The sequence below is a fragment of the Pogona vitticeps genome, chromosome 2, assembly GCF_051106095.1.
Source record: "Pogona vitticeps strain Pit_001003342236 chromosome 2, PviZW2.1, whole genome shotgun sequence".
Lineage (NCBI taxonomy): Eukaryota > Metazoa > Chordata > Lepidosauria > Squamata > Agamidae > Pogona > Pogona vitticeps.
The window spans coordinates 210,617,673-210,634,217 of record NC_135784.1 but is presented as its reverse complement, the minus strand read 5'-3'; the positions used below and the strand labels follow the sequence as shown (position 1 = coordinate 210,634,217).

The 16,545-nt window shown below is 40.6% G+C and overlaps 1 protein-coding gene and 1 pseudogene across 4 annotated transcripts in view; both read right to left on the bottom strand.

The window, feature by feature from the left end:
* The window catches only part of ECPAS (Ecm29 proteasome adaptor and scaffold), a 97,602-nt gene that overhangs the window by 43,182 nt on the left and 37,875 nt on the right, over window positions 1-16,545 (bottom strand). For all 4 annotated transcript variants that reach the window (XR_013541411.1, XM_020791091.3, XM_078384876.1 and 1 more), the window contains 3 exons: window positions 14,713-14,804; window positions 13,671-13,805; window positions 11,649-11,814 (listed from right to left, as the gene is read on the bottom strand). Coding sequence is in view for 3 of the 4 variants with exons in the window: in XM_020791091.3 (XP_020646750.3) it covers window positions 11,649-11,814; window positions 13,671-13,805; window positions 14,713-14,804 (393 nt within the window). In the remaining variant the exon portion in view is untranslated. The remainder of the gene's footprint in view (window positions 1-11,648; window positions 11,815-13,670; window positions 13,806-14,712; window positions 14,805-16,545) is intronic.
* Window positions 950-1,103, bottom strand: LOC140705133 (U1 spliceosomal RNA; annotated as a pseudogene).

Below are 16,545 nucleotides of genomic sequence, written 5' to 3'. Positions count from 1 at the left end.
AATGTCCAACTCTGGAGAGGTAAGTAATACTGATGGAGTCTGCGGCCGAGATCCATGGTCAGAGCCATCGAGGTCGCATCTGGAGTCGACGAACTGTCGATTGACTTCGGTGTCAAGAAGCTGAGTTTTGTAGTATGAGTTATGAGTCGGAAAAAATGGAGGTGGCATGTCCATGGACATCTTTCAACGTCGAGGATTGTCGACAGTGAAAGATGGTGGTTGAGCTTTGACGGACCTCGATTGATAGGGAGGGACCTTGGTGTCGAGCTCAGTGTCGGGGTCAATGACTTGGATTTACCGGAGGAAGTGAACTGTGTTGATGTAATGGAATGGAGTGTGTGTCCATGGACCACAATGGATATCGAGGATTGTCAATATCAGAGCCTGTGTCTCTGTGATGTCAAAATGGAGGTTGCTTATGTGATGACATAGTAGAAGAATAAACGGACTCTGGCGATGCTGAGCGTGAAGAGTGATTTCTGGCCGGGGCTGCAAAACCCTCACGTGTGGGTGAAATCTGCCCGACGGTTAGAGGATTTTTCCAAGACCAAGTGGGGAGCAGGTTGAGGTATAGATACCTCTCAGTGATGTGGCTGCTTCGACACCAATGGTTGTCGGGAGGTACGCCAATTACCGTATTTTTTGCTCCATAAAACGCACTTTTTTCCTCCAAAAAGGTGGGGACAAAAGTAGGTGTGTCTTATGGAGTGAATACAGTAAAAAAAGGGTTCAGCCACCACCACCCAGAAGCCTCCCACTGCCATGCTGGGAGGCCTCTGAGCTGCCAGCAAAGACTGCTTGCTGTTTAGACCTCACCATTCTGCACTGCTGGCTTTCCAAGATCTGCTTCCTGCAGAGTACCTGAAAAACCAGCAAGACAAACAGGCCTATGGCAGCAAGCAATGCAAACAGCCTAGGACCAAAGGGGGAAAAGTGATTCTAGAAAAACCAGGGGAAACCAGAAACACAGTCCCCCACTTAGGCAGTTGATTTTCCCACATTGGGGAAATCACAGGGGTCAGCTCATCTGAAGTGCAATAGATGAGCCTTACCCTGGGAAAAGCACTCTTATAAGAATGGTATCTCCCCTGCCAGGTATGAGTTTGAATGGCTCCTGAACCTCCTGGCCCTTTGTTTGCCCTGCCCTCCAAAGGTATGGTGACTCCCCGGCTGTACCTCCTGATCAGAACATGGCTGCACAGCCCCAGTCCCAAAAGAGTCCAGGAGAGCTCCTCAGTGTTTTGGGGTGCCCCACAGGACCCCTATCAGGGGCTGGATGTTCCTCCCACAATCCTCCAGTGCACAGATATTAGCATACCTAATAGGCGGGGAAGGCAGGGGAAATCCAAGCTTTCAGTTAGTGAAGAGGCTGCTTGTCTGCTTCCTTGCTAGCAGTTAGAGAGCTGGGAGAAAAACCTAGGACTGCCTGGTATTGTCGTTTTAAAATGTAAAATTTAGTTTAAAAGCTGCTGTTGTGGGTGAGTACACTACAGTATGTTTTTACTGTACAGGATTTTTTGCAGCTTGTTGGTGGGGGGGTAGGGCTAGGTGGGGGGTGGTTTCTGAGTTCTGATGGCTCTTGCTGGGTAGATTTTACAGTTTTAAAATGTATGCATGCTTCCTAGAAACTTTCCTTGCTGTGTGGAGACTCTCTCTCTCTCTCTCTCTCTCTCTCTCTCTCTCTCTCTCTCTGTGTGTGTGTGTGTGTGTGTGTGTGTGTGTGTGTGTGTGTGTGTGTGTGTGTGTGTGTGTGTGTGTGTTCTGAATCTGTCCGGATAAAATGTGCACCCAGAGGGCATTTTTGCAATGGAGGCTGTGATGAGATGGGTTTTTAAGATTAAAATCTTTTAAGGCATATGGGTTTTGTAATTATGAAGTGAGCCAGAGAGGTTCCATTTTGTTTCTTTGTATATAGTATCTGTGCTATGCTGACAAGTTGTTTTCTAGGCGAGCAGAGAGAATGTTATTCTGAAGGCCTGAGAAAGGACTGTGTGATTAGATAGATGGGAATTGTTGTGACTCTTTGAGAAACCACCGTAAACCCAAATAACATCTGCTGTGTATGAGAAAGAATTCATGTGATGTAACAGGACTGTTTGCCTAGTAACGAACTCTGATTGGATGACATCGTGGGAAGGTGCATTAGGCCCTTGCCAGTTACTCTTGAAAAAGGAACTTTTTACCTATGGACATTGTCTTTCCAAGACCGACCTTTCAGTGATTCGTGACCTACACTTCAGCCATTTGGGACTTACCCTGATGTCTTTAGAGAGAGTTTGGTGGCCTACCTACATGGACTGGTTTCTATGCTTTGCTGGATTACTTTTGGACTTATGGGATTTTACCTAAGGACTGTGCATGGACTATTTTCTATGGACTGTTCTATGGAATATTCTTTATGGACTTCTTTTCTTGGAATACTCCATATGGACTATGCTCTTGTAATTTTGTAAGGACTATGGTATATTCATTGGATTTTTCTTTTCTAAGGACTATGGGACATATAATAGATTTTTACTTTTGTTTAGGGATTTTTATTCTATAGTATCACTGAGGACTATAGTCTTGTTATGACCTACATGAATTATTTTTGTGTTTTGTAAGATTTTTGAACCCTTTTATATTTTTCATGTTTTCTTTGCCTCACTACATCTGTGTAACTAAACAGCACAATGCTAGATTATTTGTTTTGGTTTAATTTGGCTTAGTAACATGCTTTTTCTTTAATAAAATAAAGATTATAAAACTCATTTGGTTTCCTGAACAGTACACTTGCCATAGGGTCATCTGAGAGTGCTGCCTCGGCCTAGCTTACTTAGAGTCCTGTCAGTGGTGCAAGTTAAGTCTAAGGACTACAAAGCCCACTTGACCTTTTCACAATAATATCTGAGAGTACCAGGGTGTTCTTATGTGGGCAGACTTGTGAGAAGGAGTGTTGTAGCATGGCTGGCTGAATTGGACTCTTTCAGCCCATTTTAGCATGTGCAAGCTCCTGATTGCTCTCTGTCCAAGCTTACACGTGTGTTTTCGAACCCGTGTTCGTCACATGGTGGCAGCTGCGCGATGGACCACGTGCTGGGTTTTGTAGTACCTCAGGATGACCAATTTTTGTTCTATCTGGCAGCTTGAGTGACTCTGATCCACAAGCTAAGTTTTGATTGCAGTGGGACACTGAGGCTTCAAGGAGCTAGGTGCTTCCCTGGGTGTAAACAGTAATTTCCTAGGAAACACTGTTTGCCAGCAGTTAGATCTAAAGGCTGTGGAAAGAGGTGTTAAATCTTCAGGCTGTGGTAATGTGTGTTAGAATCTGGGGTGCTCTTTTAAGAAAGAGATTCCCAGTGGGACAAGCAAACTGTTAGGAAACAATTGAATTTAAGCAGTAGGCATGTGCAGGTTGTTACAACGTTGTAGTGAAGAAATTCTAAGATGCATGTCCTTTATTTTTGGAATGCTTGCACCCAAATTGAGCAGGTCATTTCACAATCTTAGGATTGCATAAATGACTCTGGCTACATTGTTTTGGAACTTGCATCCAGGTTTTTTCTTTTTTGTTTTGGCCTAAGTGTACTCCTATAATCTTAGGATTTGCCGGAGCACCTGGCCGTGTTCCAGACTAGCTCTGGGTCTCCCCACTATGATTTTAGGATCTGTCAGGAGTACCTAGTTGCATCTGGCTTGGCCTAGAGTCATGCCCTATGATCTTGGAGGTATCTATCTGCACCCAGTTCAGTCATTGATCATCTCTGTAACTTTAGGGTTCACAGAGTGATCACAGTTTTTCTTTTCTCTTCCTTTTGGATTTTTCAGTATTTTGGTTTGGCAGCTGTCTGTCTTCTCACAGATCTTAGGGTCACAGAAGGGACAGCAGTTGGTCAAAGGTGCAGAAGAGATTTTTAATTTTATTTTGGTTTGGCAGCTGTTTGTTCTCTCGCCTATCTTAGGATAGCAGAAGGGACAGCAGTTGGTCAGAAGTGCAGAGGAGATTTTTAATTTTATTTTGGTTTGGCAGCTGGTTGTTCTCTCGCCTATCTTAGGATAGCAGAAGGGACAGCAGTTGGTCAGAAGTGCAGAGGAGATTTTTAAATTTTCATTTCTATTATTAGAAGTTTTGTTTGCTGACCTAGCCAAGGCTAGAGTGCCAGCAGAGATGGAGGAGAAAAACCAGTCAGATACCGTGGATATACTCTTGGGAGTGGCTTCGGGATTCTTCGAGCAAGCCAAGCAGAAAATTAGGGAAAGAGATTTCCTGATACGTGAGCTTTATCAGGAAAACATCCTTTTAAAACGTTTTCTTAGCACAGAACCTGGCTTGATGCAAAGGTTTTTCCAAGTTCAGCAGGGTTCCTTTGGGAATTACTGCAACGAGACGCTCCAAACAATTGGGAGCAACCCTGAGATGCAAGATGTTGGTGTGGAAAGAGTTAACGAGGCCCAGTGGAATGCTAAGGAGCATTCCAGAGAAGACAGCGATTCATCGTCCGTCCAAACAAAGGATTTACAGGCCCTGGAGCCGCGCGCAGAGAAAGGAATGCAGGAGAAATTTTGCCGCGAAGGGAACTTGAGGAAATCAGCATCGAACGACGCAAGGGAAAACTGCAGTGCTCCAGAGAATTGCAGTGCATTGGAAGTCAGCTCAGCACCAACTTCAGCTCCTTTTCAGAGCACAGGACAGGTGAGAAATTCTGAAATAATTCGGGATGAGACTGAGAGCCCTCACATCAGCTTAGATGTAATAGAGACTCAGCTTAATTCTTTGCCAGGACTTGTGTCAGCAGATCTTGCTGCATGTCAGATCTCAAACAACCCCCCTTCTCTTAGCCCAGAGGGAACAGCGAAAGCAGACCCTGTTAGGTTGGCAGAGACCCCGTGTACTTCATGGCAGTTCGGAAGTAAAGAAAAATACCAAGGGGGTGGCCTACTCAAGGTACCGGAAAAGTCAGCTGAGGAAACTGGAGGAGTGAAGGTTTTCTCAGAGTCTTTGCCAAGTGTTTCAGTGGTTGATAGTGGAGCGGTTTTGCAGCATGGACTTTCACATTGTTGCGATAGTACAAATGACTCTGTAAACTTGATTAAAGATAGAAAGCTGCATTTGAACCTGTCAGATTGTGAGACTGTTCCTAACACAACCAACGATGGGGGAAGCGCTAACTTTTTGGGATTACAAAGTATTGATGTTTCTACAGAGACTGAAATCATATCTGAAAGATTTGGCCCAGTACCACAGTTAATCTTCTCAGAAAGATCTTTAGAAAGAAAAGCAGAGGTTTGGGACAATACTTATTTTCAACAGCCTATTTTCCAAGGAAGTGGTGAGAATACTGATACTGTTTCTGAGGCTATGCAGAGTACTCCCGAGGGAACTTTGTTGCAACAGCGGCCTCTTGTGACCAAACCTGATAGCACAGCTAATTCAGTGATATATGTGTCCAGGGGTGTGGCATTTCTGGACCAAGGCGTGGAAGGCATTGATCAATTCAACCCAGGACAGATATTGGAGCCTGTGTTAGCTAAACCCCAAAACGTCTTCTCGAATTCACCGGGAGAAACTGATGTGGTGAAACTTTTTATTACAGTCAATGAAGGATTTACTGCTGTTTCTGTTCCTATAGATCTAGAAGGGTCTAAGGGCAATTTAGTGTCTGGAACTGTTGAAAGGCTTTATCAGATTTTAATTAAAGAGGAACATCGCCCTGATACATCATTTACTTGCCCTCAGGGAATTTACCAACTCAGAAAACTAGCCCCTGGAATGGAAAATACCTATGTTACTTTTCAGAAATTGGTTGATGAATTGTTTGGTGATTTATATTATGTGATTGGTTATGTAGACAACCTTGTAATTTACAGCCCTGATCCAATTCAAGCAGACCAAAATGCTTTATCATTCTTAGAGAAGCAGAGACATCGAAGCCCAAGATTAATGCAGTGGTATTTCAGATTGCAAAAATATGATTTTGATGTAAAACATCTACTTAGAAAGGAGGCTTTAATTCCCCACTGCTTATCTCGAATGTTTAGTGCAGATGCAAGGGGAGAAAATGGCTAGAATTGTTAAAGCTCTGATATTTGATTTTCTTGATATTTTGTATGACAATGTTCCTGAGCATACATAGAGTGTTTTCACTATTATTACTTCATATCAGTATATTGGTTTGTCAAGTTATTATGATGTTAACCCTGGTTTCACTATTTTACTGTTTGATGACTAGAGTATTATCTGAGCATATGCAGAGTGTATAAGTATAAGTATACTAACATGTTTATTCTTCTGTTTTTCAGACTAGTAGAAGTGTCTAACGCAATTTTCTCTCATGTATGGTAAATACTGTAATTATAATAGTTCTCATGTATCAATTGTTTTGCTATTTTAGAATTATATTTGAAATGTATTACCTTATGTTCAAGTTAATATTTTTCTCTATTTTGTAAATGCTTACTTATGACATCTCATCTTATTCAGTTATCAAAATTAAAACTTAAAGTGTTTGAGAATTTTGTTAATCTTCAGGGGGCTTGTGATGAGATGGGTTTTTAAGATTAAAATCTTTTAAGGCATATGGGTTTTGTAATTATGAAGTGAGCCAGAGAGGTTCCATTTTGTTTCTTTGTATATAGTATCTGTGCTATGCTGACAAGTTGTTTTCTAGGCGAGCAGAGAGAATGTTATTCTGAAGGCCTGAGAAAGGACTGTGTGATTAGATAGATGGGAATTGTTGTGACTCTTTGAGAAACCACCGTAAACCCAAATAACATCTGCTGTGTATGAGAAAGAATTCATGTGATGTAACAGGACTGTTTGCCTAGTAACGAACTCTGATTGGATGACATCGTGGGAAGGTGCATTAGGCCCTTGCCAGTTACTCTTGAAAAAGGAACTTTTTACCTATGGACATTGTCTTTCCAAGACCGACCTTTCAGTGATTCGTGACCTACACTTCAGCCATTTGGGACTTACCCTGATGTCTTTAGAGAGAGTTTGGTGGCCTACCTACATGGACTGGTTTCTATGCTTTGCTGGATTACTTTTGGACTTATGGGATTTTACCTAAGGACTGTGCATGGACTATTTTCTATGGACTGTTCTATGGAATATTCTTTATGGACTTCTTTTCTTGGAATACTCCATATGGACTATGCTCTTGTAATTTTGTAAGGACTATGGTATACTCATTGGATTTTTCTTTTCTAAGGACTATGGGACATATAATAGATTTTTACTTTTGTTTAGGGATTTTTATTCTATAGTATCACTGAGGACTATAGCCTTGTTATGACCTACATGAATTATTTTTGTGTTTTGTAAGATTTTTGAACCCTTTTATATTTTTCATGTTTTCTTTGCCTCACTACATCTGTGTAACTAAACAGCACAATGCTAGATTATTTGTTTTGGTTTAATTTGGCTTAGTAACATGCTTTTTCTTTAATAAAATAAAGATTATAAAACTCATTTGGTTTCCTGAACAGTACACTTGCCATAGGGTCATCTGAGAGTGCTGCCTCGGCCTAGCTTACTTAGAGTCCTGTCAGTGGTGCAAGTTAAGTCTAAGGACTACAAAGCCCACTTGACCTTTTCACAATAATATCTGAGAGTACCAGGGTGTTCTTATGTGGGCAGACTTGTGAGAAGGAGTGTTGTAGCATGGCTGGCTGAATTGGACTCTTTCAGCCCATTTTAGCATGTGCAAGCTCCTGATTGCTCTCTGTCCAAGCTTACACGTGTGTTTTCGAACCCGTGTTCGTCACAGAGGCATGGGTCTTGCTGGGTAGATTTTACAGTTTTAAAATGTATGCAAGCTTCCTAGAAACTTTCCTTGCTGTGTGCATCTCTCTCTCTCTCTCTCTCTCTCTCTCTCTCTCTCTGTGTGTGTGTGTGTGTGTTCTGAGCTATGTCTTTCTTTGTGCTGAGGAATTCTGTTGGGAAGAAAGCTTGCTTGCAAGCAGGGTAAAAATGGAGTTCAGAGCCATGTCTCTCTTTGTGCTGAGGAGTGTTTTTCAAGGTGTTCTGTTGTCTGAAAGGTGCTTGTTCCCTCTCTCATTTGCTGTCCCCCCCCCCGAAAAGGTGCTTGTCTTGGCTGAAAATTTGCTTTTCAAGGTGTTCTGTTGAAAAGGTGTCTGTTCCTTCCTTCCCTCCCTCTTTTCTTTCCTTTTTTAAAAACCTAAATCATCTTAGGTTAAAAGGGAAAAAAGAAAAAAATTGGAATAATGGCTTCTCTGTCTCGACAAAAATGATCATGTTTGAAGCAAAACGCATTTCTATAGAGAAAGGTATTCAGGATTTTACAGGATCATCATCATGGTGCTACAGATTTATGAGGCGATGTGGTCTTACTATGTGGACCAAAACTAGAATTGCACAAAAAATGCCAGAAGAATATGAATCTAAAATTCTATCCTTTCATAAATTTGTTATTGATGCTAGGAAGAAAAATGGCTTTGAAATTGGCCAGATTGGGAATATGGATGAAGTCCCGCTAACCTTTGATGTGCCATCTAATAGGACTGTAGATCTGAAGGGTGCCAAAACCATCAGTGTGAAAACTTCAGGGCATGAGAAGACCCATTACACAACTGTGTTATCCTGCTGTGCCGATGGCACCAAATTGCCACCCATGTTGATTTTCAAAAGGAAAACATTTCTAAAAGAAGTGATTCCGCGAGGAGTTGTTGTACATGTACATGAGAAAGGATGGATGGATGAAAATGGAATGAGAATATGGGTTGAAAAGGTCTGGTCCAAACGTCCTGGAGGACTTCTGAAAAAACCTGCCTTATTAGTGCTTGACCATTTTAGAGCACATATTAGCGAACCAATAAAAAAATGTTTCAAAGAAGTGAAGACTCATCTAGCTGTAATTCCCAGAGGTCTTACCAGCCAGTTGCAACCTCTTGATGTTTCCATCAACAAGCCATTTAAGGTCTTAATGAGAGAAGAGTGGAACAAATGGATGACTGCTGGTAATCATGATCTGACACCTACTGGACGAATGAAGAGGCCCACCATCACTCAAGTTTGTGAATGGGTGAAAACATCTTGGGACTCAGTGAAGGAGGAGATTGTTGTACAGTCATTCAAAAAATGTGGCATTAGCAATGCCTTAGATGGAACTGAGGACGATATCTTATATGAAGACAGCGAAGAAAGTGATGTCAGTGATTGTGAGCAAATGAGCTTCCTAAATTCTGACTCTAGTGATGGTGTTCTTGGGGTTTCCAGAAAACTAGAGTACACAAAGCTTTAAGTCTCTCCATTTATTAATGACAGTGGTAATGGTTCTTAATGCCACTGTTGAATGCTGTTCACTTTACATGGTTCAAATGTTATTCTGTTATAGTTTATTAAATATTTTATTACAATATTTGGTTCAGAAATTTTTTTTCCAGTTTCCCTCCTCTAAAAATTAGGTGCGTCTTAAGTTCCGGAGCGTCTTATGGAGTGAAAAATACGGTAATAGATGGTATTATCGAACCGGGTAAAATACCTGGCAGGCTACTCGATGCAGTCTGTTGAGTAGAGCACTGGTCAGGACAAATGGCAATCCAAAGCGCATGCGGAGCGTGGGTTTGAACCGCACGTGATGAAGCAAGCTGTCGAGTTTCTTGATGTTGACAATTCTGATTAGGGATCGGTGGGTGATCTGAGGGCATCGAATATGGAACAGTGTCGAGCCGTTTGGGATGGGAATTATCAGGCGGTGGAATAACTGAAGGATTGTGGACTGGGAGTAGAGGACATTAGTCGGTTGACTCTTTCATCCCATTCCGGAGACTGAGAACAGGGTTGATGGGACAGACATCTGTCATCATCTGAGGGAGATCTGACTGAAATCAATTCAGAGAGTTGTGGTTGTGGTGGGATGGCTGTAGGCTTAGACTGTTTAGCTTGTTTAGGAGGAACAGGCTCCAGAGCTGGAACAGTTTCAGTAGGTCTCTGACGTTTAGAAGTTGTTTTCGAAGTCGAGGACTTTGGCCTTGAGGGTTTCGATTTGTGTGTCTTCGAGGTCTTAGACAATGCAGATGGAGAATCGGAATCAGAGCTGGTGTAGCTGATAGACGTCGTTTCGATGATTCAGTAACGGCTTTTTCCATTACTTTGGTTTGGGAAGTGGCGCTACAGGGAGGTTGGCCCATTTAAACTGCTTGTAAGGACTGTTCCCAAAGTCTGAGCTTTAGCCTCAAGAGGCGAGACTGAAGAACTCCGCATTTAAAATTTTTGCAATGGGTACAGGAGGAAGTTTGATGTTGTTCTCCCAAACAGAAAAGGCACTTAGCGTGTCTGTCGGAAAGTGGGATTTTATTATCACAGACAACACAGTGCTTAAACAGGCCCCAAGGGGTCATGAATAGGAGAAATAATTGAGGACAAAAACCAATGACTGAAGGGGGGTGCTGCGGCCGGAGGCCAAGCGAGGGGAAAGGAAAAAATCTCTGATGATAATGAGTTTAATCTACTAGTTCAGTGGTTCTTAACCTTGGGTTACTCGGGTGTTTTTGGACTGCAACTCCCAGAAGCCTTCACCACCAGCTGTGCTGGCTGGGGTTTCTGGGAGTTGCAGTTCAAAAACACCTGAGCAACCTCAGGTGTTAAGAACCAAGGTTAAGAACCACTGTACTAGTTTAAAAGAAAAAGATTGGTAACAGGAAGGAATCAAGAATAAACTTTGTTTCTCTTTTACTCACAGAAGCAGAATTATGAGGCTCTCAACACGGCAGTTAAAAGAAACTAAAAGGGGACACTTGGCGCCAAGGTACTTATACGGGTGGGGAGAGGCATATTCTAATGTGTTCATTGCTACCGCAGAAGTTCTAGAATCTTCCAGTGAGGCTCCGCACAGGTGCGAATCACCCAGATTGTGATTCACAGAGGCCACGAAGAACTAGGCAAAACCCATGGAGTAAAGCTCCATGCATGAGAAGACCAATACTGTTATAGTGATAGGAGTCCTGATTCGACGTGTGATAGATTAGTGACAGGCAACCTCTGTGGTCTTATGGGCCTGTTCTAAAGACAGTGAATGAGGCTAGAGGAAGCATATTTTGCAGTATAAACTGCCTACAAGTAGGCAGAACTCATAATACTTGTGCCATCTAAAAAGAATGGCTTTGCAGTTTGGGCATAACTGAAATATTACAAAGTCCCAAGGAGAAGCTGTTACATTAGAATTAATTGGCGTATGTTTGGCTAAACTTTGGCAGCCACCAGAAGACAATCAAACAAGTTATTTGTGATATCACTATGCCCTTCAATCAAACCGGATAAGACTAACATACAGGTGGTTGCAAATATAAATAGATTGTATAATAAACAACTCAAAAAATTGTAAAAATGTTCTCTTATGAATTATGAACCGAAACACTGAACAACAAAGTGTGGTAGTACAGGTTTCAGACCACTGCGGCAAAAGCCTAATTCCAACTGCTAGTCCCAAATGCAGCACACCTACGAAATCAAGCACAGTATAGTTAATTCCACTGATTCAACAGACCAACTCTTGTTGGACTCCAACTGGATTCAAGCCAGAGCTTTCAGAAACTAAGACGCACAGATTAAGGAAAATACAGAACAAGGTTAGGAGACAGAAATTTCATTTTTCAGATCTACATATACAGAATCGATCAAACAAACACAGAGAAACAGAGAAACTAACCTATAGTTTCTGTTGTTGACTTTATCAGCTCATCTTGTTCTGGAGCAATAATAGTATTTGGATCTTCTAGGTCATGTAGTTCTACCATCCTTGATTTTCTTTTTGACAAATACCGTCCTACTGTGAACCCTAGTGCCAACAAGGATCCATGTTGCATTTCCAAATTCTACAGAAAAAAAGTAATAGTCTCAAAATGACATACAGTGCTCTAAATCAGGGGTTGTGAACCCCTGGTCCACGGCCCAGTGCTGGTCCGTGGGCTTGCCAGAACTAGGCCGTGGATACAGATCTCTGCCCGCACATGCAGTTGGTGTGACACGCTCATGAAGGGGGCTGTGTCACACCTGCGGGGGCCATGTCACACACCCCCGTGAGTGTGAGGCCCATCACACGAGCATGACATGCCCCCACCCCCACACATGGAGCTCGCTCCCCCCAGCTGGTCCGTGGCCCCAAAAAGATTGGGGACTGCTGCTCTAAATGATATTCACCAGCATGCTACCAGTAGCTTTGCATACATTTAAAAGTAGGGTGTCAACTTTTAAACAGGTTAATCAGTTCAGATCATCTGTATTTAAACCAATAACACATTTTAAAAACATACATTATTTTGATATATGTACTTACAACAACTCTTCTAAGATGGTGCCTATAACAATCTGCACAAACAAATTTTATTTCCAAAACTACTGGAAATAAATCTAAGCACTTTTGTCATATGTAAGTAAACTCAAATTAAATCATATCAATTAAAACTAAAAGTACTTTTAACTAATTGTTATTTAAATCAGGAGCTAGTCCTAGATCAAGAGTATATTCGAATACTGTATATTGTCCTATCTCCAAAGTCTGGAATGGCAAAATTACTAAATTAATAAATAAATTTCAAATTATATACTGGCCCATAGTGCAAAGCACTCTCTGGGCGGTTCACAGCAAAGCACATAAACAATAAAGAATAATCAAGAACAATATACATCCTGACATATTGACAACAATAAAATCAATCAATAAAACCACTGAACTAGCTAACATCTTTAGATAAATAAACAATTCAAAACAACATTGGACATCACAGATAAAAGCAATAATAAAAAGCAGCTTTAAACAATTTGTTTTAACTAACTTCTTGAAAACTGAGAGGGACGGTACCAGATGAAACCAGTAAGTCTAAACATTCTGTCTTCCCACAACAGAAAGTACAGTGGTGCCTCGCTTAACGAGTGCACCGTTTAACGAAAAATCCGTATAGCGATCCCTTTTTGGGGATCGCTATACGGATCAGCCCCAATCGCCGCACTCGCTTTGCGACGATTGGGGCTCTGGCGGCCATTTTGGAGCCGCCGAACAGCTGATCGGCGGCTCCAAAATGGCCGCCGCATGACCCGAAATGGCCCCTATCAGCGTTTTCGCGCCCTCCCCTTGCTTAGGGGAGTTTAATGCGTTCCAATAGGTTTTCCTGCCCCGCACAGCGATGTTTTCGTATAGCGAAGGTTAATCCGGAACGGATTAACCTCGCTATACGGGGCACCACTGTATTTATTTATTCAGACTGAAAGCCCAAAGTTGCAACACTATACTCCTGTATTTGAATTCAATAAGATTCATTTCTGAACAGAAATAGCTACTGAGTAGAAATGTACTGCTCTCTAAATACGTTTCAGTTGTGCTCATGGAAAAACTTCTGAATACGTGAACTATGGTATTGTGTTTTCTTTGCCTTTGCCAAAGCAGAAAAAGAAAAAAGAAAACACTGACGAAATAGTCTCTGTATCTTAAATATATTTCAAATATATGTAAATGTATGATAAGTTTTAAGGTGATGAAATCGTATCTCCTTTTCCAAATATTTTACCAATTTGTTATGTTGTTCAAATATAAAGAAAAGTGTCCTCTTCAATTAATTCAATTTTCTTTCAATGGGAAAATAACCTTTGGATCATACCTCTGTGTGCATTGCCTGTGTTTTGACATCAGCAAAAATTAATAGAAAACAATAACAAAACAAAACAATTATCTTACATGATTGTCCTTTGCTGTTTTTATCAGGTGCTGAACTGATGTTTTAAATTCATTTTCTGACACTGTTGACAACACTACCGAATAAAACAGAGCAGCCAGCTCCCGCATTTCTTCTTTATTAGTATTCATAAGGCTCTGAAAAGATTAAAGGAAAAAATTTAAATATGTATCAACTTTTACTAGCATTGCAACAACCAGACTCGCCTGACAACATATTTGCCAAATTTCAAACAGAAGAGGAAGCCTGCAGTCCATGAGATTCACAGGCCAGCACCACTCCCACTGCATGCTGACTTTATCCGATACATCAACTCTTTTATTTAAAAACCTTGTCTGTGTACAATACAGCCAGATTAAAGATCAGAGTGTTGCCTCAAAGCGTGGGAAACAGAATTAACCAACAAAAATCCAATGCCCTGTGAACTCCATTGATTTGAAAAGTTTTCTTGGAGTAATATTGAAATAGAGCATGCTTAAACATTTTCAAGAAACATCCTTAAAAGAAACTATCATAACTTCTTTGTGGGTTCACAGCTACTTGTTTTGTTCTAATTTTAAAATGTTCATACATTAAATATGAGCTGAACTGTATGATTTATATTATAAACTACCTTGCAAAGGTCACAGTTCTGAAGAGCAGCTGGAAGCATCTTAATTAAACAGATTTGTAATATTCTGCCTTCAAAGTAATGTCTTATCTATCCATCCATCCATCCATCCATCCATTACACTTACACCTCACCCATCTAGTGCCTAAGCACCATTCTGGGCAGCTAACAGCAGTTAAAAACACAACTACCTATCCCCAAACACAAGGACAGAAATAAAGAACATACAAATGGCTAACTTTTAAAATACATACCTATGTTGTGTATAGAGAAACCCTGACTCTAGGGAGAAATTAGGTGAACAAACATGTGACTTTAGCTACATATTAACCAAATTTTAAAAAATAGAAATTCCATTGTTTACTCTCTTAGGATGGATACAAACTGTCTGGATGAGATGCAAGACATTTTAAAAATAAAATCATGTTACATACCTTTATCCAATCCATTTTGTCAACAAATCTTGCAGCAAGTTTCTCTGGGTACACTGAAATAACTTCCAACAGGCAATACATGACTGGCAAACCTACAAGGTATTATTTTTAAAAAAAGAAACAAACTCTCATATTATTGAAATTGCAGGCACCTATTTCATATGCTCTCTCATAGATGCATTTTCTAGCAAACAATATTTTCATGCTGTGTGTTTGGCTGCATACATTCTATACAAAACAAACATGCTAATAATATTCCAAATAAATTTAACAAATATACAAAGCATCTCCTAAACTGTTATTTCTTCTTTAAACAATGGGTAAGTATGTTCTGAAAGTCAAACCATATGACAAAAATAAGAATCTAGTTTGATACTGAAGTTCTTACCAAAAGGTCTGTCATCTCCTTGACAACTTTGCATGTTTGAAAATCAGGTTTAAAAATATTTTAAAATATGGGACTCTCAGAATACCAAACAAGGACTAAATAGATTCATAAAAATCTTAAGAGCTGAGGCTACCCAGCTATGCATATACTGACTGGCATAAAAATCAGATTCTGATCTCACAAATACTTACTGCTGAAGTGCTGTCCATGGACAGCACTTCAGCAGTAAGTATTTGTGAGATCAGAATGATCCAAAAATATTTACTTTATTTGATAATTTCATAAGGAACAACACAGTCAATCACCTGGTTCATAAGCCCATAATGGCAAACAGGTCTTGCTTTGATTGCCATCCACAAATTACAATTAGAAGCCAGAGTTTGCAGTTGTCTTATAAACTCTGACTTACTTAAACCACAGCTTGCTATTGCATCCGAAACCAAAATCATAGTTTGCCTCAAAAGAAGTGTAAGGGAAACAAACCAAAAAAGGAGAGAGCAAATTATTATTTGTTTGATCCTCTGCATTCATTTGTGGCTAAAGTCAACCATGTACTATAATTGCAGCTTAGCACAACATGCAAATACAGCTGACATTTATAACAGTTCATATGTGTTTCTGATGCCCATTTCTGATTCTCCTAAATACTCTAGATGCCTATTATAATAAATAACCTGCTGAAGCCAACCCTAACATTACCAACTATGACATATAACTCATTCCAGTTCAGGCAAAGAGAGGGAAATGCAGTCCACAGGCTAATGCAGTTTACTCATCTCTATAGCCTACAAAAAACTGTCCTATCAAGGTCAAATTTATTTCATTTTGAGATAAAACTGTTTTGTTATAAGCTACTATAATTGGTGAAATCAACAATAGCATGAGGAGTTTGATCATTCATAAAAATGCTGTCAATTGCTGGGGAGGGGGAAGCATTGCCTAATTGGATGTCAGTTTCCCCTCTGAAAGTAAGATATGAAGTTGAATATAATTCAAAAGCTCCATGACAAGATAGCAAGCCAAGCCACAATATCAACTCACCCACACAGAAACCAAAAGGAGGAAAGATGGAAGAATGAGAGGCACAGCTGCCGAAATCCCGCGATACTGGAAGTGATGCCACTTCCGGTGTCGCTGTGATGAGAGGAAGTTATTTAAGGGAGGGGATGAGAAAAGCCTAAGATGTTGGAGGCAATGGAATATATACATGCTGAACAGTGGAAACACAAAGGGAAACAGCTTACGTCGTTTGGAATGCAAGACTAGAAATGTTTTTTAAACAAGAATTAAAACTCAGCATTTCCAAAATGAATTCCAAAAAAGAAAAGAGCCCAAATCTCAGTCTTAAATACTTTTCTTTGCAAATCACACCAAGGAATGGGGTGGTAGGAGTGGAGTGGTAGGAGCGGCCTCATGATGTGAATGTGGTTTGCAAACATAGCATG